At 36.9% G+C, this 25,318-nt stretch overlaps 1 protein-coding gene across 3 annotated transcripts in view; it reads left to right on the forward strand.

The window, feature by feature from the left end:
* Ccdc50 (coiled-coil domain containing 50) overlaps nucleotides 1-25,318 on the forward strand; it is a 69,988-nt gene that overhangs the window by 14,746 nt on the left and 29,924 nt on the right. For 2 of the 3 annotated variants that reach the window (XM_055624892.1, XM_055624895.1), the window contains exons 1-5: nucleotides 10,331-10,401; nucleotides 11,073-11,139; nucleotides 13,584-13,646; nucleotides 14,606-14,732; nucleotides 16,938-17,028. In XM_055624892.1, the coding sequence (XP_055480867.1) occupies nucleotides 10,384-10,401; nucleotides 11,073-11,139; nucleotides 13,584-13,646; nucleotides 14,606-14,732; nucleotides 16,938-17,028 (366 nt within the window). In that variant the 5' untranslated portion in view covers nucleotides 10,331-10,383. Of the gene's footprint in view, nucleotides 1-10,330; nucleotides 10,402-11,072; nucleotides 11,140-13,583; nucleotides 13,647-14,605; nucleotides 14,733-16,937; nucleotides 17,029-25,318 lie in introns of those variants that run through there. The other variant, XM_055624893.1, reaches the window with a different exon arrangement.

The following is a 25,318-nucleotide window of genomic DNA, read 5'->3' on the forward strand; positions in this document are numbered from 1 at the left end:
ATACATACATACATACATACATACATACATACATACATACATACATAAATAGATAAATAAATAAATAAAACTTAAATATTCATATATTATTTGAATATAATAAGCTGAATAAAGTTTTAAAAATCCCCAAAACAACAGCAACAACAACAAAAAGAACAAAAATAAGGAATAATAATTCACTCAGAGTATATTATCCCTTTAAAGAACTTTGTGCATTCTCTCATTTTTTGTATTGTCATCTTATGGCTGTCCTGGGAAAAACAGACTGATTTCTTCTTTGTAATTACTGTGGGGTCTGTATATAGGCTTTATTTCTAGAGTATGGTTATCTGATTTTAGTTTTCTTTTCTGGCACTGGGAAAGTAGGTCTGATCTGTGTGGACCCCTAAATCATGAGACTGTGTGGATTTTTGGAAGGTGCCCATGATCTTGGGGTAGAGTCTACTTACAATTCCTATCCATGATAATGACCAGTTTCTGAGATATGATGATATATCAGATTAAACTTGTAGTAATCTCAAGACTTGATCATTTATTTCTTAGATAATTTGTATTTTTACATATTCCAAGGTTACTGGAAACTTGTGTAGATTCTGACAGAGTTATCAGAATGAAACTGTGAGTTTTACAGTTTGGGGGAAATTTTTAAGAGATATTTCCCTTTGTCTGCTTTTCTTATGATATATATCTATAATAAAGTTGGAAGTTTCAGTGTTGCTTATTTATTTTTAATGAAATAAATTACTGATAATAGGGAAAAACATGGCAATCAAGTATGTACTTCCAGAAGAGGAGTGAAAGGATACCATCTGACTGAGGAGTAACAAACCTTACAGAACTAGTATTGCAGGGAACTCTCTTAGAGAAAGCCCTGAAGGTACCTGATAAAACAGGGTCAAATGAAAGGGGAGGAGGTCCTCCCCTATCAGTAGACTTGGAAAGGGGCAGGGAGGAGACCAGGGAGGGAGTGCAGGGTTGGGGAGGGAATGAGGGAGCGGGGTACAGCTGGGACACAGTTAACAAAATGTAACTAAAAAGAAAAATAAAATTAAAAAAAAAAAAAAAAAAAAAAAGAGAAAGCCAACAACTCCATAGGGTCCCCCGACCCCAAGTATGTTGGGTTGGATGTGATCTTTTGGGTTTTCATTAGCACCACTGGATTTATTCTACAGAGGTTTAAGTAGATGAGTGGCTTTTCTTTCTAGGGAAACAGAGAACTAGCTGCCAAACCATGCAAAGCCATAAAAGTGCTAGGGAAAGTGCTATTCAGAGAGTGAAACAGATGGGTAGAGTTTCTTTTGGGATACAAGAACTCAAAGTAGGAGAAATTGATTCTTATTATCTGAGTAATTTCAGAGAAAAAATGCTTTGAAAAACTTTTGTATGTTACTGTTTATATAATGCTGTGCTCCTCTCAAAAAAGAGTACAGCATTATATAATTATAGTATATAATTATATAGTGTAATTATAATTACCCTGTGGCTAACAATAGTCTCTTGTTTTCTATACCCTGTGACCATCTATCAGAATAAGATAAGCAGCTTTAAAATAATGATTTGCAGTGCTTAAGAACTTACTGGTGGTTACTTCTATGTTACAGATGAGTAAATTTAATGTTTACATTTATGCGCTATCAGAATATTCAGTTAGAGAACGGTAGAGACAGTTATAGTTAACCCTTTCTGCTTTCTTATGTGGTATGTATTCATTGAGTATCTCTCAGAACCAGTGTCTTGCAGTATACTACAGACATATATAAGAGCTTCATCTTTTAATAAAGATAAATAGGAAATTTTATGTTTATTTGAAAATAACTTCAACATTTTAAAGCAGAGGTGCTTGTATTTTAATAATTTTTATGGTAGCATAATTTAGTTATTTTTAAGTTCAAGTATTTCTGGATTGTTATAAACTAGATCAACCACATAAGGTGCAGTTATCTCGAAGGAATTCAGGGAAGACAACATTTAGGAGGATGCTTTTTTAATTGTGATCAGTTTGATTTTTAAGTTTGAATTTCAGTTTCAGTTTGAAATTCATGAATATATGCACTGCTAATCTGATTTCAAGGTCCTTGGGTATGTTTGGAGTACGGTGAGAGTCTTGTAGAGTAAACCCATGAGCCATGATGAATGTCTGTTCCCTGTCTGTTTACTTTAGCTTTGTGCTTCTATATGCAGTGTCCCTTATAAATGCAGAGTGACTCTTTTCCTTTTTATCCTTTGAAGTTCCTGAAACTACCATCAGTTGTACAGTTAAGGGACAAGAAACAGGAGAGATCTTAGGATCCAAGCATCTGAAGCTAAATTGGTGAATAACATAGGGGCAATAATGTGCTCTGGACCCTCAATGGTTTGCAATTGCAAAGTGATCTATAACTGTTGATTAAAAGAGGTTTGCTTATTATACATGTGCCTGGAGGCACACAGGCACACCTCCCTGCATACTTGTGTGCTCATGTGTATTCACATGTGGTATTGGTGTTAGGCATTTAATGTTGTAGAATATAATTCATTCCTGAATTCCTGAGTGATCCATTTATCCATCCATTGAGACCTAATTATTATCTAGAACACGGTTACCCAATAAAACATCTTTGATAATGAAATTTTCTGTATCCTACAAAATAGTACCCACCAGTCCCATGTAACAGTGGAAACATGGTTCATGGAACAAAGGCCTCAGTTTTTAAAACTAGATCATAATTAACTCAGGCTGAAATAGGTCCATGTGACTAGGATAGTATGAGAAACTACTGTGAGAAATTTACCCATGCTATGGGTAAATGATTCTTCAATAGAGCTTTTAGCTTTTGGTCTTCAAATGAGCTCTTACCTAGTATGTGTGCCCAGTGTTGGGCGTTGGAGAATATACATCACTTGCAGTGTTGAAGGAGCTCTTGTGACTACTGGATGAAGTATGAGAAGGCAGAACCCAACCATCAGTTCAGTAATCTTTTGATTGAACTCATCTCAGACCGTGTGTTCCTTGAGGAGAGAGCAGATGCTGTTTTTACTGGAGTCTGTATTTCTATGAATATGTGCATCTGCATTTCTGAGAATTGACAGGATCTGAGATGTAACTTGCTTATGGTAGATTTTGGTTTGTTATTGCTGCCAAAAAATTTATGTTTCACAGCCAATCCAGAAAGTTCATTTGTAACCAATGAAGCTTAGGGAATTGTGTTTTCTAAACTCATAGGGCCACATGAGTTGCCGAAGAATGGTATCTTTTGAAAAAGTGTTGCCACTCGGAGTAGCAGTTCTTCTACCTACTGCTGCTTCCCTAGCGTTTGCACTGCTGCTCTGAGCCCAGTCATTTTTCTTGTCAGATGGAAATTCCTGATTCAGCCTTTTCTCTTTGAGTATCTTACTCTGTGGTCTTGATAATGAAGTGATGGCTCTTGATATTAAAGTAGTACATCTGATCTGGTGACTTGTATCATCTCAGCATTTTCAGAACTGCTGGCCTGTGATCTGCTGTGTCTGTGGTTAGCTACAATCCTGCTTGCCAACTTAGTGGTTTAAGTTACTGGTTTTACACTTAGCTTTGAATTTGTGGGATTACAAAAAAAAAAAAAAAAAAAAAAAAAAAAAAAAAAACCAAAAACCCCAAAAAAACCCAATGACTCAAAAAATTACTTTGATAAAATTGCATAAGAATAAAAATGTTAGGATGAGATAGATTGTTTTACTTTTTAAGATGTCTCCTCTGTGATTAGTCTTGTGTTTTGTTTGTGTAAGAGAAAAAAAAGAGAGATGGTGTGTGTGTGTGTGTGTGTCTTGTGTGTGTATGTTGTGTATGTATGTATGCAAGAATGTGTTGGTGTGTGGTATGTTCAGGGTGTGGTCTTCTGAGTGCGCATGTTTGTGAGGTTTGTCTGTGAGAGTGTGTGAGAGAGTGTGTGGTGTAGTCCAGTGTTTGCGTGTGTTTGTGAGGTGTGTATGTGTGCATAGTGGGGGTGTGGTGTGTGTGCAAGTGCTCATGTGCATCTGTGCACTTGTTTAAGCACATGTGTATTATCTTTCCATTCCAAAAGTTTGTGCTTTTAAGTTCTAACATGAATTTACTTGCATATTTTATGCTAATAAAATTTTTCCAAGCAAAGAACTAGCCTTAATTTTCTTTTCTGATAAGAATGGAAATACTGTTAGTATTTTACCTTTGCTGCTTGAGAAAACCCAGACAAATTTATGTAGATTTTATTTGTGTTTGTATTTTTTTCTATAAAAGCTGTAATGGGACAGTATAAATTGAATCAATAAAACCTGATGAAACTAGTCCTTATCTTAATGAATATTTGTTGCCTTATTATTTGGATCTTTAAACTGCAGTAAAAGCACATCTTTTTATTACAAAATGCTTTGATGGGATTATTAGTATCCCCTTTATGGAAAATAATTGATAAGTAGAATTGTTCCAAAAGGAAAGGAATTTCAGTTACATTGTAATCCTACAGTATATTTCCTTTTAGGAGTTTTGTGCTAATTCTTTCTGGAATATTCTAAATATTCAACTCAAGTTGAAAAGTCAGATATTCCTGCTGTTGTTAGAGAATGCTATAAGGTTCCCCGACATTACTGTTGGGCTCTACTTGTGTCACAGAGAATGCTCTGCCTGTGCATCAGCCCATGAGATAGCCTACCCAGATGGACACCAGTGTGGTGTGTGAAACAGTAGGCTGCATAGTGCCACTGGTTCACTTGTATGCTTTAGGGAACGAGGGTGCCTGTATCCCACATTCAGCATACACACTGTAGGCCACCAGTTGTGCCTTTCCAAAGACTATTCTACTTAGTTACTTAATGGGTTGATTTGAGAGGAAGAAGGCTTCATGCTACCGGAGTATTTAAGAGGATATAAATCATTACTTGGATTGGACAGGGTAAGACTGAATTTGACAGCAACTGAAACCCTTTGTGATTATCACTGTTAATTAAAATTTGGATGAGGTGATAAGTTATCTATCTTTTCTGGGAACAGTGACTAAATTTGGAAATACTGCAATAAAGTCTGTCATCAAATAAAATACCATTGCTCTTGCCATTTCCTTGGTATGACGGGTTTCTGATGCTTGATGTGCTGGTGCTGTAGCTGAGGTAGTGACTTTTTCAGCTACCCATTTGGAAGGACATGGAGAAGACGCTGAGTTACACTGCTGCGGAACTTTTAAATAAGTAGTTTTCTGTCTGTTGTTCATATTACAGGATTATTAATATATATATATATATATATATATATATATACTATGGGATTTATATATTATATAAATATCTTATATAGATATATGCATATAAGTGATATATAGGATTTGTAGAAAATAGTATCCCTGACATTGACTCTTTTGACCTGGGACAAATACTGGAAGATAGAACACTTGCACATTTCATTTGTTTAGTATCTATAGAGGAATTTAAATTTAGAACGTGGCTGTCTGGCAAGAGATCACATCCAAAGATCTTCTAGGTTTGTGTGATCCAGCTGGAATACAAAATGCCTTTAATCCAGGAGACAGAGGGAAGCAGATTTGAGTTCAAGGCCAGCCTGGTATAGAGCAAGTTTCAGGTAAAGAAAGGCTTAGGTCCAGGCGTGGTGGTACACATCCTTAATCCCAAACAATGAAGGTAAAATTAGTTTGTAGAAGGAAGTACCGAGGTTTGAAAGTGATGTTTAATTGAGTGACAGAAAAGGTGATGAATCAGAAAAAGAGTTGACCGAATAGGATACACCCAACTCTCACTAGAAGAGAGAGAAAAAGGGAAGCTACTTAAGGAGCAATACAGAGAGAAGAGGCAGTTTTCCCAGGACAGTAATAGAGACAGGTTGCAGAGAAAGAACACAAGTGAAGACAGAATGAGCCAGAGAATGAGAAGGAGCCAGAAGATTAGGAGTTAGTTTGAGGCCAAGCAGAGCAACTGAGAGTCCAAGAGAAAAACCAGATTGAGTAAGTCAGCTGGGAGAAGAGTTTGAGGCAGAACAGCTGAATTGAACCAGCCAGCCCAGAGCTCAGTAAGAACAAGTAAGGGTGAGGCTATGAAGCAGTAAGTCGCAGAGGCTGAAAACATTCTAGGCCTAGGTTAGATTTTACATAGTCTTGAGGCTTCAAGGACTTGGCCTATGTTAGTAGACAGAGACACTAAGCCTACAAGATGACAACTGAAACGTGAATAAAAGTTAATTTTACAAGTACCTGCAAAAATTACTGATTCCCCTTGTTTATCAGATTATAGTTTGAATTGGTTAATATTATGTGCAGGAATTCTTAGGCTAGTCAGTGGCTTCTATCATCTTCCATAGACAGCATAGTAGTTGCTCACACATCACTTAGATATTTCTTTGTTTTCAACTTTCCCTTGAAAATGGAAAAAATGTCACTTGTCAGAGAAGCCAGTTATCCAGAGTTTTACTTGCTATTCTGAAGTTAATAATTGTTCAGATTTTGAGGAGAGCAGCTACTTACAGTCTCTTACTGTCTTCTATTTTAGTCAGTGGTTGTACAGGTTGTGATGGTTGGTTTTGATGTTGGTGTTAGTTATGTTGGAGTTATCTTGGTGGGTCTGTGTGTGTATGTGCTTCTCAACCTTCCTAATTCTGCAACCCTTTAATTCAGTTCCTCATGTTGTGTTGACTCCCAACCATAAAATTATTTTCATTGCAACTTTATAATTGAAAATTTGCTACTGTTGTGAATCATACATTAATACTTTTTTTTTTTTTCTGATTGTCTTAGTGATCTTTGTGAAAGGGCTGTTCAACCCCTAATGGGGTCGTTACAGGTTGGGAGCCACTGTCTTAGATATATTAGTTAAAATTTTTTACTACTATCTCTTCTTTGAGAGAAATCCGTTGATGTTGAATAGAGAGTCAGAGCAGGGCTGGGTTGGAAAGTCCCCTGATAGAAATTTTCCTTGATTTATTATTTTTTTTCTGCTCCAATATAAAATGACTACAGTGCTTTTGTCATAGGTCTACTAACAAGCACTGCAGATGATTTAACCTTAACTGCTTCTGCTTTTCCAGAGTGAACTGAGACTGTGCGTCATTGGTGGTAGAGGCCTACTCCAAGGAAAGACTGTGGGAGAGGAAATCTTCCCATCTGTTCTTTTTGGGGGAATTTAGAAACCACTCTATGAATACACATACCATCTTTCCTGATAATTTAATTTCATTCTTCATTCTAAAAACCACACCTACATTTGTATTATTTTAACTAACATTTTATACTGCCACTCCTTTCTGAAATTCTGAAATGCATATTATTTATCTTAGTTCAAATTTTAGCAGACTTATGTGAGTTCAGATGAGGTGAACTGGGTGTTTGTTTGCTGGGTGATCTTGCTCAAACCTGCCCTTTTGTTTCAGTTTCTTCATAAATTAAAAGAGCATGTCAATAAACCCTTCTTTTAGATGATTACGAGAAATAAACAAGCAAGTCTTATAAATGTCAACTTGAGGCTGCCTGTCAGACAGACATTCTCCATACAGACTGTTTTGAATGTTCTCATTGAATGAAAGCAGGCATGATATGATGCCCAGCCCCTCTCTCAGAGGAATCAGTGACTATTACATCTGCATTAATAGTATTTACATGAAAAAAGACAGTACATAAAATTCTACCATTTCATGAAGTGAGCTGAAAGAAATACTTTCTAGTGAATGCACTAGTAATCTAGGCATTTTTCTATGGCAGTTATTTCTGGCTTGTATTGGATAGGTTGATTAGACACAAACACATGCACACACCAGTATTTAAGTACTGTGTATGTATTCTCTCTGTACCTATGTTGGAGTCAAAGGAAGAATTCTTGCTGAAAGAATATAGCTTGATTAAACTTTTGAGCACAATTAATTTAACAGAATACTTTCCTGAGAATTACCTTAACAGAATACTTGAGTAAGCCTTTTTTTAACAGTGTACCAGTGTAAAAAAAAAAAATGGATGCTAAATGCTTGATGTTTGGTTAAAGTTTGAGAATGCGTTCATTTACTAGAAAAGTAAACAGGATTTCTACTTGCACTTTGATATGTTTGTATATCTGTCCATGCTTATAGAAGAGATGTAAGGGGACAAACAGTTTGCCTGCTACAAAAGATAAGAGAATCCAATGACTTATGCTTTGTCATTTCTGAGTTTTTTTTTTTTCTCAAAATAATAATAGTCGTCGTCGTCATCATCATCATCATCATCATCATCATCATCATCAATGCATCCTTAAGACAGGCTTAAAGAGAAGACTTGGCTCAGAAGAGACAAAGAAACATGCTTTGTGCTTTCTAGACCAACAGTTTAAATCATTTTATATAAAATACAAACCAACTTCTTTCTTTATTGGAAGAAAACTGAGGGAGTTATAATCTGTTCCTATTAATGACTAAAAAAATTTAAATACTATTTAAAATTTTACATTTTTTTTCTTTGGGCTAGAATTCTAATCATTGATAGTCAACTTTTCTTTTAAGTTGTTGATAATTAAGAAATATAGTTTCTCCTTCTGGACTGATTGTCAAGACGAGGATGGATGGAGTGCTATTTAAGAAGTAGTTCTGTAATTATGTCTGTGTGGGATGCTCCACAGTTACTGTGGGGAGAATTGGGAGGCAGGCTCAGAGCTGAAGTTTATAGGGACTAATTATGAGAAAATGTAAACAATAAATGTTAGTGGTAAAAGAAGAGGAAAAGAAATAAAACCATAAAGGGTAGTTTTTGATTGGCTTGTGTGGAGCCTGTTGTAAATATCAGAGTTTCTTGACTTGTTTCACTTAAAACTGAGCTAGGATTTATGTGAGGTTTGCTAGTCCATGTGCCTAGTATACGCAGGGGCCTTGCCAGCTCACCGTCACTTGCTGGGATTCTGGGCTTCTAATTCCAGTACACCGAACCTGAAAACCTAAGAAATTTTGTGTTTTCCATTTGTTTTTCTTAATTGGTTTTAACTTTCTTTTGAAATTCATCTTTGTATGTTAACTTAGAGTTTGTTGGTTTTATATATAGAAGTAGTATCTATGTGTTATATGACAATTCTGTTTTTAGTTTTCTGAGGAATCTCCACTGATATTCATATTGACCATATATATTTATATTCTTTTTCTTTATTTCTTTCTTTTCTGTTTTTTTGTTTTGGGTTTCATTTTTGTTTTGTTATTACTATCTTGGACTCACTTTGTAGACTAGCCTGGCCTCGAACTCACAGGGATCTGCCTGCCTCTGCCTCCTGAGCACTGGGATTAAAGATGAATGCCACCACGCCAGGCCCTCCATTCTTTTTCTTAATGAATCAAGTTTTCATACACTGTTGTAATCACAGTCCCTTCCCATTGGCCAGTGACTCATGTATATGCAATCTACTCCTGACCCTGGAAGTTTCACTTAGTGGTGATCTAGTTGGGCACTGTTTTTCTTATTATTTGGGAACTCCATTCTTATTTCTTTCATGTAGAAAGCTTCTACAGTAATAGATTTCCATATGACCCCACTAATGACCCCTGGTGTTACTTATTCCTCTTCATATTCACTTATTCCACTTCATATTCACTCTCCACCCCTCTCATCCATTCCTCTCTCCATTTAATCCTCACCATTTAATCCATCCCTCACTTCATCTCTCTAGTATGCTATTTTTCTTTCTTTGGCAGGTCCTCCTAGTCCTTTACTTGATAGTTAACCTTTGTGCACATTTATCTAAGGCTTAAAAGCTAATGCTCACGTGTAAGAGAAAACATACAATGTTTGTCTTTTTGTATTTACATTACCTCACTTAGAATGGGATTTTCTAGCTTTATTAATTTACCAGAAAATTTCATAGTTGTGTTTGTTTTTTAAAAACTGTTCACTAATATTCCATTGTATAAACATAACCCATTTTGATGATCTACTCATCAATTGTTGGACATCTAATCTGTTTCCAGTTTCTGGCTCTTATGAATAGTGGAACATTGAATATGGATGAGAAAGTTTATTTTCTTATTGTCACAGTGATGTAAGGTTATTTCTTGACACCCATCTTCATCAACACCAGCATTTGTTGTCATTGGTTCTCTTAATGATAGCCATTCTGATAGAGGTAAGATGGAATCTAAGAAAACTTTTGCTTTACACACTTCATGGTTAAGAATGATCTACAATTTTTTATGTTTATCATTCTTTTTAAGGGTATCTGTTCAGTTCACTAGTTCACTGGCTCATTTATTGACTGGTCGACTTTTTTGTGTTTGCGTGTTTGTTTAGACATGGTCTCATATAGCTCTGGCTTTTTTTTAAACTCAGGATAATGTTGAACTTTCTGATTGTCCTACCTCTATTTCTTGTGCTTGTATTACAGTTGTGTGCAGTGGATAGAACCCAGGGCCTTTTGGATGCCAGGGAAGCACTCTGCCACCGAATTATGCTCCTAGTGCTTTTGGTATTTATTACTTGCCACTCTTACATATTCTGGACTTTAATCCCTTGCCTGAGGTATACCTGGCAGGAGTTTATTTATTTATTTATTTTGGAGACAGGGTTATGTTCTTAAGTGCTTTCTGTAGTTTGCTCTTTTCACTTTGTCACAACTGCCCACATAGGGTGGTATTTCACTCTGGGAATGTGACAGTTTATACTCGGGCATCTGACTTCTGGAAGTAATCATGGATCTTAAAGTCTCACAGTGTGACAAAATAGGATTTCTCTCTTCTGCTGATCTATCACACCATAAGAAACACTGCTTCAATAAGACTCGAGGGTTGTGTCTGCTACGGGCTGCTGGTTCTGAGTCTGGTCTGCATCAGTTCTTCATGGCTTATGCTTTGAATGAGGCTCTTATTTCCCTGTTCTGCTAGGGAGTTATGCTGCTGGTGCTGTTTGGTTTGGCTTTCTTTTGCTGTGTTAACCTTTCTTCTTCCCCAGTATTTCAGCTGCTGTAGCACTCACTGCCTGTGTGTATGCTGGAAGCTCTTCCTCTTCCATCTTTGGAATACTGATTTTTATTCACTGGGTCATGTGGAGTGCTTCCCAGCCAGCTATCTTTTCTAGAACTGTCAACATTTTCCATTTGATCAGCATCCTTCAATCTTTCTTTGTGCATATATTGTGTAGAAAATGTATGGAAATGACCCCCTCAGAGTCCTTGCCATCAAGATTTTGCAACTTATGAAAATGCCTGGTAAGTGAAAGTGAAAATGACAGTGCAGAAAAGTTTGAGCAGTGGTAGTTAAAAATTCAGTTTCTAATGCTTTATCATAAACGTGCCTTAAAATGAGCTAGATTGTTCATATTGTTACAGAGTAGGCTAGAGAAGGATCAGAGGTTTCATCCATCTTCTGAACTTGGCCTGGCTGTAAAATATTTTCTGCAGCGCCTTCTGGTTACTGATTTACAAAGATGTCTGGATTTGTAACTGCTTCAGCTTGCATTGGGGTAGTGATGCAGTAAACTCAGAAGAAGGCCTTGGATAAAATGTGGTAGTTACATGAGAATTGTGCCTCATAATAATAATATTTCTGTGTAAACGAGATTATATATTTAGAAGCTGTTAGAGGGAACTCAGTAAACTTTGGAGTTCCACATCAGTGTGTTTGACAGCACACTTCTGTCTGTATGCACGGGCACACCTCCTAGATCTTCTTTCCTAGCCAAGGCTCTAATCATGCCATGTAGATACCAAGTCAGCTTCGCTTTAGTCCAGCCATGGTGATATTAAAAAAAAAAAAAAAAATTAAAAGGAAGCAGTATTCAGGTGATTGGTAATCCTTAGAACTGTTACATTCCTAAGTATATCTTTATTTGTGAAGGTTAGCAGTATATACTATTAATGAAATAAGTAGATTTAAAAATATATATTTACAGAATCTGAAATTAAATATGGAAAGTATAAGAAATGTATTTAAAAAAGTTTAAGAAATACAGAAACCAAGAATCTGGTACATATAATTTAGACACATATATTTTATTTTATATTTGTATCTGTATTATTGAAAAATAGTTTCTTTAAAGCATAATCCCATGTACTATGTATTATAGACTGTTACTTTCTATTAATTATTATTACTGCGTTTATATGGAATCTCACTGTGTAGCCATGCTGGCTTGAACTTTTCAATCTTTTCTCATAGTCCCTTGACTGCTGGAATTATAATCATGCCATTCTGCCTATACCTACTCTTTTCTTTTCCAAATGCTTTCCTCAGATATATTATTACTCATAGGAATAATGTAAAAACTTGACCTATTATGTGAATGTAAACATTTTCATTAATACTGTAGTAAAGGTGCTTCAGTTAATTAGGCAGTGCATTTGGTTTTATTCCTCACTGGTGGTACATTGTGAATACTTGTTTCCTATAAATTGAAAGCACATATGGATTAGCCTTTAAAAATTCTATATTAGTTGACATAAGTTAGAAACTCCATGTTGATTAATATAGAATTTTTTCTATGGTCTTCTACAGTTTATTGGAATTAAGAAGACCTATCTACTTGTCTGGGAAAAAATGAGTTCATACTGATTAACATTGACTTTAATCCCAGCCTTGCCACCAGTGACCACATATGGTCAGAATGTGGTCATTCTGTCCACCATTTGGGTTTTACATCGGGTTTACTGGTTTTACATTTGAAAATGGATTAAACAGGATATATTCAAGTTTGAAATATTTACTGGGCAGGAATGAATGATTCCTGTGCCATAAAACCATTTTAAAATTATCTTAATATCTCCAAGACCTTGCTACATGTGTTCACAAGATTCATGGCTGCTAAATTAGAGGCAAATCCCTGGTCTTAAGGATTCCCTTTGTCTTTGGATTACAGATTAATGGGGAGCCAGCTCTTGGTTTACAAGGAACTAGAGACTCAGTTCTAACGTATGTATACAGCCATTAAGGAAGGTGACTATCCTCAGAGGAGAGATCTGCTTCTACCCTAGGAACTAAGATTTCCTCTGCCCCATGGTGAAATAGGTCTAACTCTCCAGAAGACTATCCCGGAACTATGTAGATTCAGGTGCAGTAAGATGCAGTAGCTCTTCAAATCCTGACAGAAACCAGCTTTGCCTTAGCAATGTGCAGACCACTAGTTACTTTAACAACACCTTAGAGGTGGATGGGAATTTGTAGACAGTTCTAAAGCTGTGCTTAATATTTTTAGCTCAGGAAAGGGAGTAGACCTCATCCTTGTTTTGTGGCACACTTACTTGACATTCAGGAGGCACTATGGGTTTTTATTTTGTAGTTTAATATTGTTTTATGTGCATGAATGTTTGTATTTATGTATATATAACACATGGGTGCCTGGTGATTGTGGAAGCCAGAAAAGTATGCTGGATTCACGTAGTAAGTTGCCATGTGAGTTGCTGGGATCCAAACCAAAGTCCTTTGCAAGGGCACTGATTGTATTTAACCACTGAACCATTTCTCCATCCCCAACATTAGGAAGTTTTGTGAATGATGAATTCATACTTTACTGAACATTTTCTGCATTGCAAATTATTTAAGCTAGTAAACTAAAAAAGTTGAAATTGTTCTAATGTTCACAAAATTCTTTTATTTTTTTTATGCTAAAGTGCAGTAATACTAATAAGCTCTCCATTGTGTTCTTTCTTCCGTACAGTGTGTCGAGATTTTGCTGTCTTGGAGGACCACACCCTGGCTCATAACCTGCAGGAACAAGAGAGTAAGTAGCAGCTCTATTTCATGAGCCTGTAGCTTACTCTTTAGTGGCAGCTTGAGTCTGGTTTTTTCCTGTGAGGTAAAAGGAAAGTCACTAAGTATATCTTATGTCTACCAGAAGGATAGATCTAAGTACAACAAGGGTAAGTAATGAATTATGCATGTTTTGAGGTGAGAGTCAAGGATAAGAAGAGGGCTCACTGTCTGGGCAAATGGACAGAATTTTCCCCTCCCTTCCTTAGGAGGGAGACAGTGGTTGTAAGTCTGTCTGTACTGTGATAGAGGCTTTCCGATGCAATAGGCACAGGGACATTTTTCACAGGCATTAGTAGTGTCTACATTAAGTCATATAGAAGATTTTGTTTGTTGTTTAAAATAGGGTTTCATGTAGGCCAGGCTGATCTGAAACCCCTGAATAGTCTAGGATAATCTTAGATGTCTAATCCTCCTGCCACTATGTTCCAAGTGCTAGCATTTCAGGGATGCAACACCCCACTCAGTTGATGCTGTGCTGAGGGTAGAACTAGGGTTGCCTGCATACCAGGCGTGCACTTTGCTAATTAACTAAAGTATAATTCCAACCCCACATTGTGGATTTTTCTGAGTACTCATTTAATGCTTTAGTGGAAAGTAAAACCCAGTTAGATAGCAGTTTATGAGTTCCTGATTTGTGAGTTGTTGGAATGAAAGCAGAAGTTAGTAGAAAGAACAGTGCCCAGTTTAGAATATCTGTATAGACATCCCAGCACTGCTCTTTTCATGTCATGTGACTAGAAGCAAGTGACTTTCTCCTTTTGGTATATGTTCTATTCAGTGGAATAATTGCTGCAGTGCTTTTAAGAGCATAAAATGGAGTATTGGATGTGTAGATCTTTTTAATGGTGAGGCTCTTCTTAAATTAACTGTGTGGTTTGTGTTAGCCAGTCAGCACATTGTAACTCCTCTTTTAATGGTTCTGTCCAGTTGAGTATCACTTGGCATCAAATATTCAGCGGAACCGTCTGGTCCAGCATGATCTGCAGGTGGCTAAGCAGCTCCAAGAAGAAGACCTCAAAGCTCAAGCTCAGCTCCAGAAGCACCACAAAGACCTGTGAGATCTGGGAAATGGCACTGACATGTGGCATGCCTGTGGGACTGGTAGCTAGGATGGGGAGGGGCCCTCCTATCTCCGCTCCTTTTCTGTCTGGGATTATAAACTGTATGTGGTTGTCCAGTAATTTTTTTTTGAAAAATGTCTTTGTTATTTAAATATGCATTGGGAAATGTTAGTCATGGTAGGCATGTTGTTAGCTGTGACTGAACTGATTGCTATGTCTCTTTCAATTTAGTCTTTTCACCCATGTCATGAAGAAAATAGTCTCTTGTCTTCTGACTGTAAGTTTGTTTGGGGAAAGCATTGGAATAGCAAGACACCAATTCTTTATGCTATAAGGAGTTCCTTAGTTTTTCTTAACTGTGTTTGCTGCTCTGTCTTTTGATTTTCTTGCTTTTCAAGAAGCACAATGTCCTAGAGAGCACTGAGGTGTATAGGGATAGGTTATAAGTGTTGAATATGGCATTTCCTCATAAGATGCCAATTTTGAGGGCTCCTAGGAAGCTAGAAGTGGATTTCAGTCTTTTCTCCCTGGCGGTCTGGCTAGCTGGTACAGTAGGAATTGTAATTAATGGGACCTTAAACTACTGTGGAGCCAGGCTGATCAGTGTTGACTGCTCTTTGCTCAGGTAGTCCTCCTTCCTCATGATTCTGGATAGTTAGCTGACTGAGCTAGAACTAGCCCTACCTGGAAGCAGGCTTTGAAGTCAGTGAAGCCCGGCTTAGGCTGCACTTTCACATCATCATTGTCACTTGTGACCTTTGAAATATCGGTGTGCTTTCCACATTGTGCTTCTGCTTTCTTCTTGTTTATTACTGCCTTCTTTAAGTTTATTTCTTTGTTTTAATTATAATATCCTAACTTTCTTAACTTGTAATGTGAGTTAGTAAGCCTAAATAATTATATATAACTTATTCAGTGACATGAGAAGTCATAGCTCATGATTGACCAAAATTAGGTCTGTAGACTTCATTTAGGGATTTGTTTCATTCTTACTATGTCTTAGAACAAAATCTGATGTGAGCTCCTTTATTCTCTTGTTTTTACTACCTTGTATGTGTATACATGTTGGTATGTATAGACACAAATCTATTTGTAGATACACCTACCGATTTCCAAGAATTTCAATCACCATTTTCTGATACAAATGAAAATTATTTTTATCTCCTCCAGTTTGTTAGAATAGAATATTTGGGTTTTAGTTGCTCCAAAGAAGTTAGGGTTCTCCTGACAGTACTGTCTAATGTAACATGGAATACAACCATGTCTGAGACTCAAATTTCCAGGAATCTGATATCATCTTCTGGTCTCCTTTGGTACCAGACATGTATGTGGTACCTGTAGGTACTTATACATACACATAAAATAAACAGTACATCTTAAAGGGGCTATTTTAAAGGTTCTTTTTCTCTCACCATTCTAAATGATTGCCCTGATTTCTTCCATCAGAATGCACGAAAGAGTTCCTTTTTTTTTTTTTTTTTTTTTTTTTGTTTCCTTTGTGTTTAGCATCATGTTGGGTCTATAGAAAGTGCTGCTTAAATTTCTGGTATGCATTAATACCAAATCAAACAAATAAGCAGCAAACTAAAAACAAGAAACTGTGTTAGCAGCAATGTTTTTAATGTGTAAAGCATGGAGAAAACTGGCATTTTCCAAAGAGGTCTCCATTGGGAGCTACATTTAAGGAATGCAAGCTCCTTTTGACCTTTTCTATTTTATATATATATTAGTGTTCAGTTATAAATTTAAAAGTAATACAGATCATGTTTTGTTCATATGACATTTTAAAAGCCATATTACTACCTCTGATCACAAAATTATTGATGTTTTCATGAACTTGCTTACATTCTTTTTCTGTGTGCCCTGTATTTGGATATTATTGGGTATTGATCTCCTGGCCTTTGCAGCTTCTGCAGAGTTCTGATAGCCCCCAATGTCTTCTTTTAGTGTGGCACCAGTTAGGTGAGGTGAAATACCTTTCATTACAATGGCTGAAGGAGATGCCAGTTTTCTACACAGTCACTTTGTGACCCAATATTTCTCCTTTATTTAGTTGGACATTGATCCTTTTTGTCACTGTCATGCAGATGGAGTTAAAATGTGTAACAGCTTACAGTGAGTATTCAACAACCTGTTCTGTTTAGGAAGAATGTTCCCTTATGTTCTTTGTTTGTATCACCTTTACCTTTGTTTTATAGTGAACAATACGATTGTGAAATTGCTCAGGAAATTCAAGAGAAGCTGACGATTGAGGCTGAGAGACGACGTATTCAGGAAAAGAAGGATGAGGTATGACTTTGTGAAGGGCCCACGCCCATGAAAGAGGTGTAGCTCAGCTCAGCCTTTCTGGATGGTGGCAATCCTCCTCATCTGGAGTGCAGTTGAGCCTGCTGTTTTCTGTGGGCCTTTGTTTATTGCCTCGTGATGGCTTGTACTGGAACTAAACTTTTGTCAATTTGTGAGTTCTTCTTTTTTCTACCTTTCTCCATCCTATTTTCTACCCTTTTAACTCCCTTCTACTAGACATGAGAGAAAAAAAAAGATGGGGAAGAAAGAGATCCCTGAATAAAGTTCAGGTTGGAAAGGGGTGTCATTATCGTTAGACTACTTCCTGACTAGGGACATTGAGCTTCTTTGGGCAAGTTTGATCTTTGCCTCAGAATATCTAACTTGTTTCTTCTTTGGGCACAACTACTTAACAAACTGCAACCAACAACAGCAACCTTACCCCGTCTCTTCCCCTTGGGCCCGTATACACCCTCTGAAAAGTCACCAGAATTCCAGGTGTTACACAATTGCAGAAACTATCTGAGGCTGGCAAAAACCACTCCTTCACTAGAGCATGAGGCAAATAATAGATAGCTGTTGTGGACTATCTGAAGCAGTCCCATATCCCACACCTTGGATAGAAACAGAAGCATATACATATTCTTATAAAGAATATAAAGAAACCAAAACTCCAAAATTCTTACTGCATTGTATCCTGGGGAAGGTGAGTTAGTTCTCTAAGACTACAGAAAAATATTATCTCTGGTGTTGATATATTCTCAGGATACATTCTCAGGAGTGTATTCTCAGAGGAAGTCTAAAGTCAGGAGTTGTCAGTTTCTCTGGGAAGCTGTGTCCCAGCATCCCACGTCAGCCTCTGTATTTATTGTCATAGGGGAGAAAGTCATTACTGGTTCAAGAAGCCTGTCTTAGCCTATGTGACCTTAAATGATTATATCCACAAAGGCCTCAAGTGAGGCCACATTTTGAGGCTCTGAGTAAGTGAATTGCTAGGAACGTTCTTCAGCTTACAAAAGGTCTGCGTCTGGGTCACAGCTTTTGAGAGCAGGCCTGTAGTAGAACCCAGACTAGAGGAAGGGATTAGTTCTTGTGAGGACTCAGGAGCTGGCATTAGTCTCATCGCTCTTGCATGCTCACCCAGTGTATGTGATTCTTCCATCCTTTTTAAAGTTTGTTTTTAAAGTATTTGAATTGTGAGGACATGAATTTGCAGATGTTTGCTCTTCTGTTGTGTTGTGTATTTGCAATACCTTCTTTCACATCTTATGCTGTTGGTATTTATTGTATTGATTTATAGAATGAAGAAAATGATTGGTCAGTTTTAATGGTAGGCTGACAGTCTGTTGGTTATTTATCTAGAAACACCTTTCCTAGCTACAGGAACTGATGCTAATGATCATATAAAACGGGACTGTTGTGCACTATTTGGCATGTGTGTCATTCTTAGATAAGCCAGGGTCATTAGGAAGTTTACTCTCAATCTGTAGAAAGCCACCTCTGCTCAGTTGTTCAGTGATCAGTGAGTGTGAGACATGAGTGTATTTAGCTGTTTGTTAAAGAAACAAATTATGATTATCTGTAATTATAGCTGTAATTAAGAATTAAGGTTGGCTTCTGAGCTCCCTTGTTTTAGTGTCACAAGAGACCTTTTCTTACTTCAGGATGTCTTGCCTCTTTATAGTAAATGCTTTCCTTTGGGATGAAACCGGCTGAAAGAAGTAATTGTACCCAATAGACAGGAAGCTTCTGTTTGTAAATTAACAGATGGATGGTCACTTATAAATGCTACTTGTATTCTCTAGCCATACCACAGTTCAGTAAAACACAGGAGAGAAGGAGAAATCTAACACTTGATTTTAGGTTTGTGGGTTCAAGTAAGCAAGTAGTAATTAATTCGATTTTGTAGAATAAGAAAATAAGCCTAAAATAGTGACTTGTTCCAAGTTAAAGTAAGATACTAGAGAAATGTTTGTACTATTTAGTTCTGACATGTATGTATTACAACACAATATATGTGTGTATTTTAGAGTTGGGATGAACAGGCCAAAATTTTAGCTTTTTAGCTTTTAGCTGTTTGTCACCTTTTCAGGTAAGTTTGTTTTGGGTTCAAAATGACCTGATATGTCAGTTGCATATACCTCTGCAACTGAGAGGCTGTGGTAGAGTTCGAGTGAGATGGCCTGTGAGAGACCTCCAGTACCTATGAAGTTGATAATCGCTTTCCTGTTTGCTTTGTCTGGTTGTTTGTTGTTGTTCCCCCCCCCCCCCACTTCTGTTCCTTATGACAGTATGGCTTTGTTTTCTGGAGTATTTATGTAAAATTAGGGGACTATTAAATAACTTAAGTGTGTTCCAATGTGGTGTGGTTTAAAGGTCTCTTTTCAGACCTTCTGCTTGTCTGCCCTCCACTATGTTTTGACCTGTCTGTCCCATTTTCATAGTAGAACTGAAAAATGAAAAGAAACAGAAAGAGATTTTAGCAACTAAACTTTTATGATTGGCCCATAGAGACTTTCTTCAGATTTTTATTTTATTTTATTTTATTGTCTGCTCAGACTCATGCCTTAGATCAGGATGGCTCCTGTGCAAGGTGCTCTTTGTTCATGGGAAAGCGTGACTTTAGTGGCTGCTCTGTTACCTGCCTCAGATGGCCGATGTTACATTTTCACTGCTATAGCAGCATTCCTCAGAAGCAGAACTGGGGCCACAGGTCTCTGTCCTGATTCAACAAAGCCTTCCTGGTCACTAGTGAATCTTCCTGCTTTACCCCATCCACCACCTTCTTCTGCTCTCCCTGTGGCCTCCATGACTCTGCTTAGTTAATTGTCAGGAGTGTGTAGCTGCGGAAATTTTTTTTTTGAATTTTCACCTAAATCTTTGGAGTTTCTGTGTCGCCTTCCCTGAGTAGTTTATCCCACCCCTACGCTTTCCCCCAAAAGAACAAAGCCTCTTTCCTCTTGGGTCAGAGATATTTTTCTAAACAGTGTTGTTCGTGAGACAGCATAGACGTATACGGCTTTGTGTCGGTGAGTGAACATTTTCAGCTATTACAGTGTTTATTATAGTTACCATTGTATGTGTTAACAGAGAGCAGATGTTAGGAAAGTTCAGGGAGACAGATGGAGAAAAAAGGGGCAGGGAGGTTGTATGGTTAGCATTAGGAACCTCTTCTAGTCTCCATTTCCCCCACCTCCTTCTTCTTTCTCACTATACCTCCTCTTCCCCTTTCTCCTTCTCTTCTCCCCGATCTTCGTGTCACCACACACAGTTCTCCTATTTCTTTTCTGTTTAAAAACAAACAACACTTTTATGTAGTGTGTTGAATACCAGTTAAAATTTTCCCTAGGTGCCCCGTTGGAGAAGTTTGTAGCCATAGGTTGTACTATACTAGTAGAAGTTGAGATGAGGACTTGTAGGTGTATTCTATTTTGATGTGTATCTCTTTAGTCATAAACAGTTGTTACTGTTTGTTAAATAAGCCCAAAGAATACATATTTAGCTGACTTAACCACAATTCTTATAACTCTGTGTGTATGTATGACATGGTTTTATCTCTTGCTCTCTGTGTGCATGCACAGGCATAATATATGTTGTACATTTAAAACTTGGTCCAGATACCTGTGATATGCAGTTATTTTAGGAAAGTGTTTTTTTAATATATATTTTATTTATTTATTATGTATACAATGTTCTATCTGCATATACACTTGCACGCCAGAAGAAGACACTAGATCTTATTATAGATGGTTGTGAGCCACCATGTGGTTTCTGGGAATTGAACTCAGGACCTCTGGAAGAGCAGGCAGTGCTCTTAATCTCTGAGCCATCTCTCCAGCCCCCGAAAGTGTTTTTTTTTTTTTCCTATGTAAATATTAGTGTAGCCAGCCCTGTCATGCAAGATTATGGTTCTTGTCTCACAGTTTGAAGCCATCTGTACTATAAACTGCTCAGAGATATACTTAGTAACCAATTATAATCAAAATGAATCCAGTGTGAGCTGTGCTTATTCATAGCACTCTCACAGTATTGAGACTACACAAAAGTATATTTATATGTTTGTTATTATGAGACCAGTTCAAATAGCAATAAATTTCATTAGTACAGTTTTTGCTGTGTTTTGAACTGCAAACTACTTGTATACATGTGTAGCAGAAAAGCAGAGAGAGGGAGGCTTGTAGTTAAGAAAACCATCTTCTTATCCTAGTGATGTTGCTACGTTTATGCTTCTATCCTTTTCTAGTTTCCCTATTTTTATAGGGTAACCCTTGATAGTATACGTGCTTGGAGGCCCCTCCTCAGTTAGGTATTCACATATTAAACACTAACTAATAAAGTAGAATAGCAATCTAATTGAGTGGTTTTGATGCCCCCATTTTCCCTCATTACTGGCAGTTATCTAAAGCTTGTATTTTTAGGTATCTTTTTATTTTTAAATTAAAATTTTCTTTCCTTGAAAACTCATGATGATTGGAGGACAGAGGTGAAAACCAGAAGGGAGAACTAATCCTGACACAATCCTGTGCAGTGTAAAAGTACTTTATCTTGAGATTCACTAGAATGTTCCCTCTGGGAAAGAGCAGAGAGTTGCCTGGGGTTGCATTAGTGGCTGTCCTAGAGCACTGAGCTGTATGCCCTATATTATTCTCCTGTGTTTTGCCACTTGATAGATGAGGGTTAGGGTGTTGGTGTGTGTGTGTGTGTGTGTATACGTATGTTTATTAATTTTGTATCCAGCTACTTTGCTGAAGGTGTTTTTTAGCTGAAGGAGTTCTCTGGTTGAATTTTTGGGGTCGCTCATGTATACTGTCATATCACCTGCAACTAGTGATACTTTGACTTCTTTATTTCCGATTTGTATCCCCTTGATTTCCTTTAGTTGTCTTAATTGCTCTGGCTAGGACTTCAAGTACTATGTTAAAGAGATAAGGAGAGAGTGGGCAACCTTGCCTTGTCCCTGATTTCAGTGGGATTGATTTAGGTTTTTCTCCATTGAGTTTGATGTTGGCTATCGGCTTGCTGTATATTGTCTTTACTATGTTTAGATATGTGCCTTGTATTCCTGATTTCTCCAAGACTTTAAACATGAATGAGTGTTGGATTTTTTTCAAATGCTTTTTTTGGCATCTAAGGAGATTATCATGGGAGATTTTCTCCTTCAGTTAGTTTATATGATTGATTACATTGATGAATTTCTGTATATTGAACCACCCCCTGCATGCCTAGAATGAAGCCAACATGTCATGGTGAATGATATCTTTTAGGTGTTTTTGGATTTGGTTTGCAAGTATTTTATGGAGTATTTTTGCATCAATATTCATAGGAGAGATAGGTCTGAAGTTCTCTTTTTTTTTTTTAATTGGGTCTTTGTGTAGTTTAGGTATCAAGTTGACTGTTGCTTCATAAAATGAGTTTGATAATGTTCCTTCTGTTTTTGTTGTTGTTTTGTTTGTGGAATAGTTTGAAGAGAATTGGAGATAGCTCCTTTGTAAGTACAGTAGAATTCTGCACTGAAATCACCAAGCTCTGGGCTTTTTTTTGGAAGGGATACTTTTGAAGACTGCTCCTATTTCTTTGGGCAATATAGGAGTATTCAACTTATTTTCCTCATCTTGATTTAATTTTGGTAAATGGAATCTATCAAGAAAATTGTCCATTTCATTTAAATTTAAATTTTCAAACTTTGTGGCATATAGGTAAGACCTAATGATTGTTTGGATTTCATCATTGTCTGTCATTATGTTCCCCCTTTTGTTTCTAATTTTGCTGACTTGGATAGTTTCTCCCTTCCTTTTAGTTAGTTTGGCTAAGGGTTTGTCTATTTTGTTGATTTTCTCAACAAAACCAAGACCAAGAACCAGCTCTTGTTCTCATTGATTCCCTGAATTGTTTTCTTTGTTTCTATAGAAATTGATTGATTTCAGCTCTGAGTTTGATTATTTCCACTCTTGTACCGTTCTTGGCTGTGTCTGTTTTTTTTTTTTTTCCCCTAGGGCTTTTACATGTGCCATTAAGTTGCTTGTATGAGATGTCCCAGATTTCTTTCTGGGGGTATTTAGTGCTATGAATTTTCCTCTTATCACTGCTTTCATTTGTCCCATAAGTTTGGTTAAGTTGTGCCTTCATTTTCATTGAATTTTAGGATGTCTCTAATTTCTTTCTGTATTTCTTCCTTACCAAGCTGTCATTGAGTAGAGAATTGTTTAGTTTCTATGTGTATGTAGGCTTTTTGTTATTTCTGTGTTGTTGAGGTCTAGTTTTAAGCCATGGTGGTCTGATAGTATATAAGGGATTATATCGATCTTCTTGTATTTGTTCAGGATCGCTTAGTGCCTGAATATATGGTCAATTTTTTAGAAGGTTACATGAGGTTCTGAAAAGAAGGTGTACTCTTTTGAGTTTTGGTGAAAAGTTCTGTAGACATCTATTAGGGCCATTTGATTTAGGGCCTCTGTAAGTGTCTTTATTGCCTCTTTAAGTTCTGTCTAGATGATCTGTCTGTCCCTTGGTGAGAATGAAGTGTTGAAATCTCCCACTATTAAGGTATTGGGATTGATGTGTGATTTAAATGCTATAATGTTTCCTTTACAAATGCAGGTGCTCTTGTAGTTGGGGCATAGATGTTCAGGATTGTGATATCCTCCTGGTGAATTTTTCCTTTGATAAGAATGATGTGTTCCTCCACATCTCTTTTGATTAATTTTGGTTGAAAGTCTATTTTATTAGAAATTAGGATAGCTATTGCAACTTGTTTTTTGAGTGCCTTTGCTTGAAAAACATTTTCCAGCTCTTTATTCTGAGGTAGTGTTTATCTTTGTTGCAGAGTTATGTTTCTTGGATGCAGCAGAATGTTGGATTCTGTTTCCGCAACCGTTCTGTTAGTCTGTGTCTTTTTATTGAATCGTTGAGTCCATTGATGTTGATAATAGTGATCAATGAATGTTAGTTCCTTTTATTGTGGATTTGGTGTTACTGTGTTTCTATGCTTGTTTTCTTTTAATTTTCTTGTTGTCAAGTTATCTATATCCTGTCTTTTCTTGGATATAGTTGATTTTGTTGGATTGCAGTTTTCCTTTTAGTATCTTCTGTAGGGCTGGGTTGTGTGTAGATATTGTTTAAGTTTAGTTTTGTCATGGAATATTTGTTTCCTCCGTCTATGTTGATTGAAAGCTTTGCTGGGTATAATAGTCTGGGTTGGCATCTGTGGTCTCTTAGAGTCTGCATGACATCTGCCCAGGCCCTTCTGGCTATCATAGTTTCTGTTGAGAAGTCTGGTGTGATTCTGATAGGTCTGCCTTTGTTACTTGGTCTTTTTACCTCACTGCTTTGAATATTTTTTCTTTGTAGATTTAATGTTTTGATTATTATGTGATGTGAGCTGTTTCTTTTCTGGTGTAGTTTATTTGGTGTTCTGTAGTCCTCTGTTATGTTAATGGACATCTCTTTCTTTAAGTTGGGAAATTTTTTTTTTTCTATGATTTTCTTGAGAATATTTTCTGGACTTGGAGTCTAGAATATTCTTTTTTGTCTATTCCTGTCATTCTTAGATTTCATCTTTTCAGGGCGTCCTTGAATTTTTGGATGTTTTGTGTTCTGATTTTACTTTTTCTTTGATAGGTGTCTCAATTTCTGCAATTGTATCTTCAGCACCTGAGATTCTTTCTTCCATCTCTTGTATTTTGTTGGTGATGCTTACCTTTGTGGTTCCTGGTCTTTTCTCTAAGTTCTCTAGCTCCAGGCTTTTCTGTTTGTGTTTTCTTTATTGATTCTAATTCTGCTTTCATGTCTTTCATCTGTTGAAATGTGGATTTCTGTCTTCCCATCATGGCCTCTATTTTTTTATTTGTTTTCTCTTTATGTGCCTCTTTTTGTGTCGCTCTTTCTTTGAGATTTTTGTTGGTTTCCTTTTTACGTGCCTCTAATAATTCAATAAGCAGAGGTTTAAATTCTTTTTCCTTTGTTTCTGATGAATTAAAATATCCATTGATTTTGAGTGTTGCTGATGAAGCCATGATATCCTGGTTTTTGTTGGATGTGATCTTATACTGACCTCTAGCCATCTGCTTATCTGTAACCTTTGCTGTTTGTTCCTGGAGTCTGTATTTCAGAGTGGGTCCATCTGTCTCTGGAGTCTGGAGTGTTCTCTAGGAAGATTAGAGAGGTCTACCAGTTGGAGAGTGGCTACTGGTGTTTCAGCAGTAGCTAAGTAAGGAAGGTCGCAAGCGCATGTGTGCAAGTATGGTTGTGTGTGTGGAAGTGTGCCTTGAAGGATAGGGTGCTAGAGTATGTAGAT

Source organism: Psammomys obesus, unplaced genomic scaffold (assembly GCF_907164565.1).
Source record: "Psammomys obesus unplaced genomic scaffold, mPsaObe1.curated_primary_1811, whole genome shotgun sequence".
NCBI classification, from domain to species: domain Eukaryota; kingdom Metazoa; phylum Chordata; class Mammalia; order Rodentia; family Muridae; genus Psammomys; species Psammomys obesus.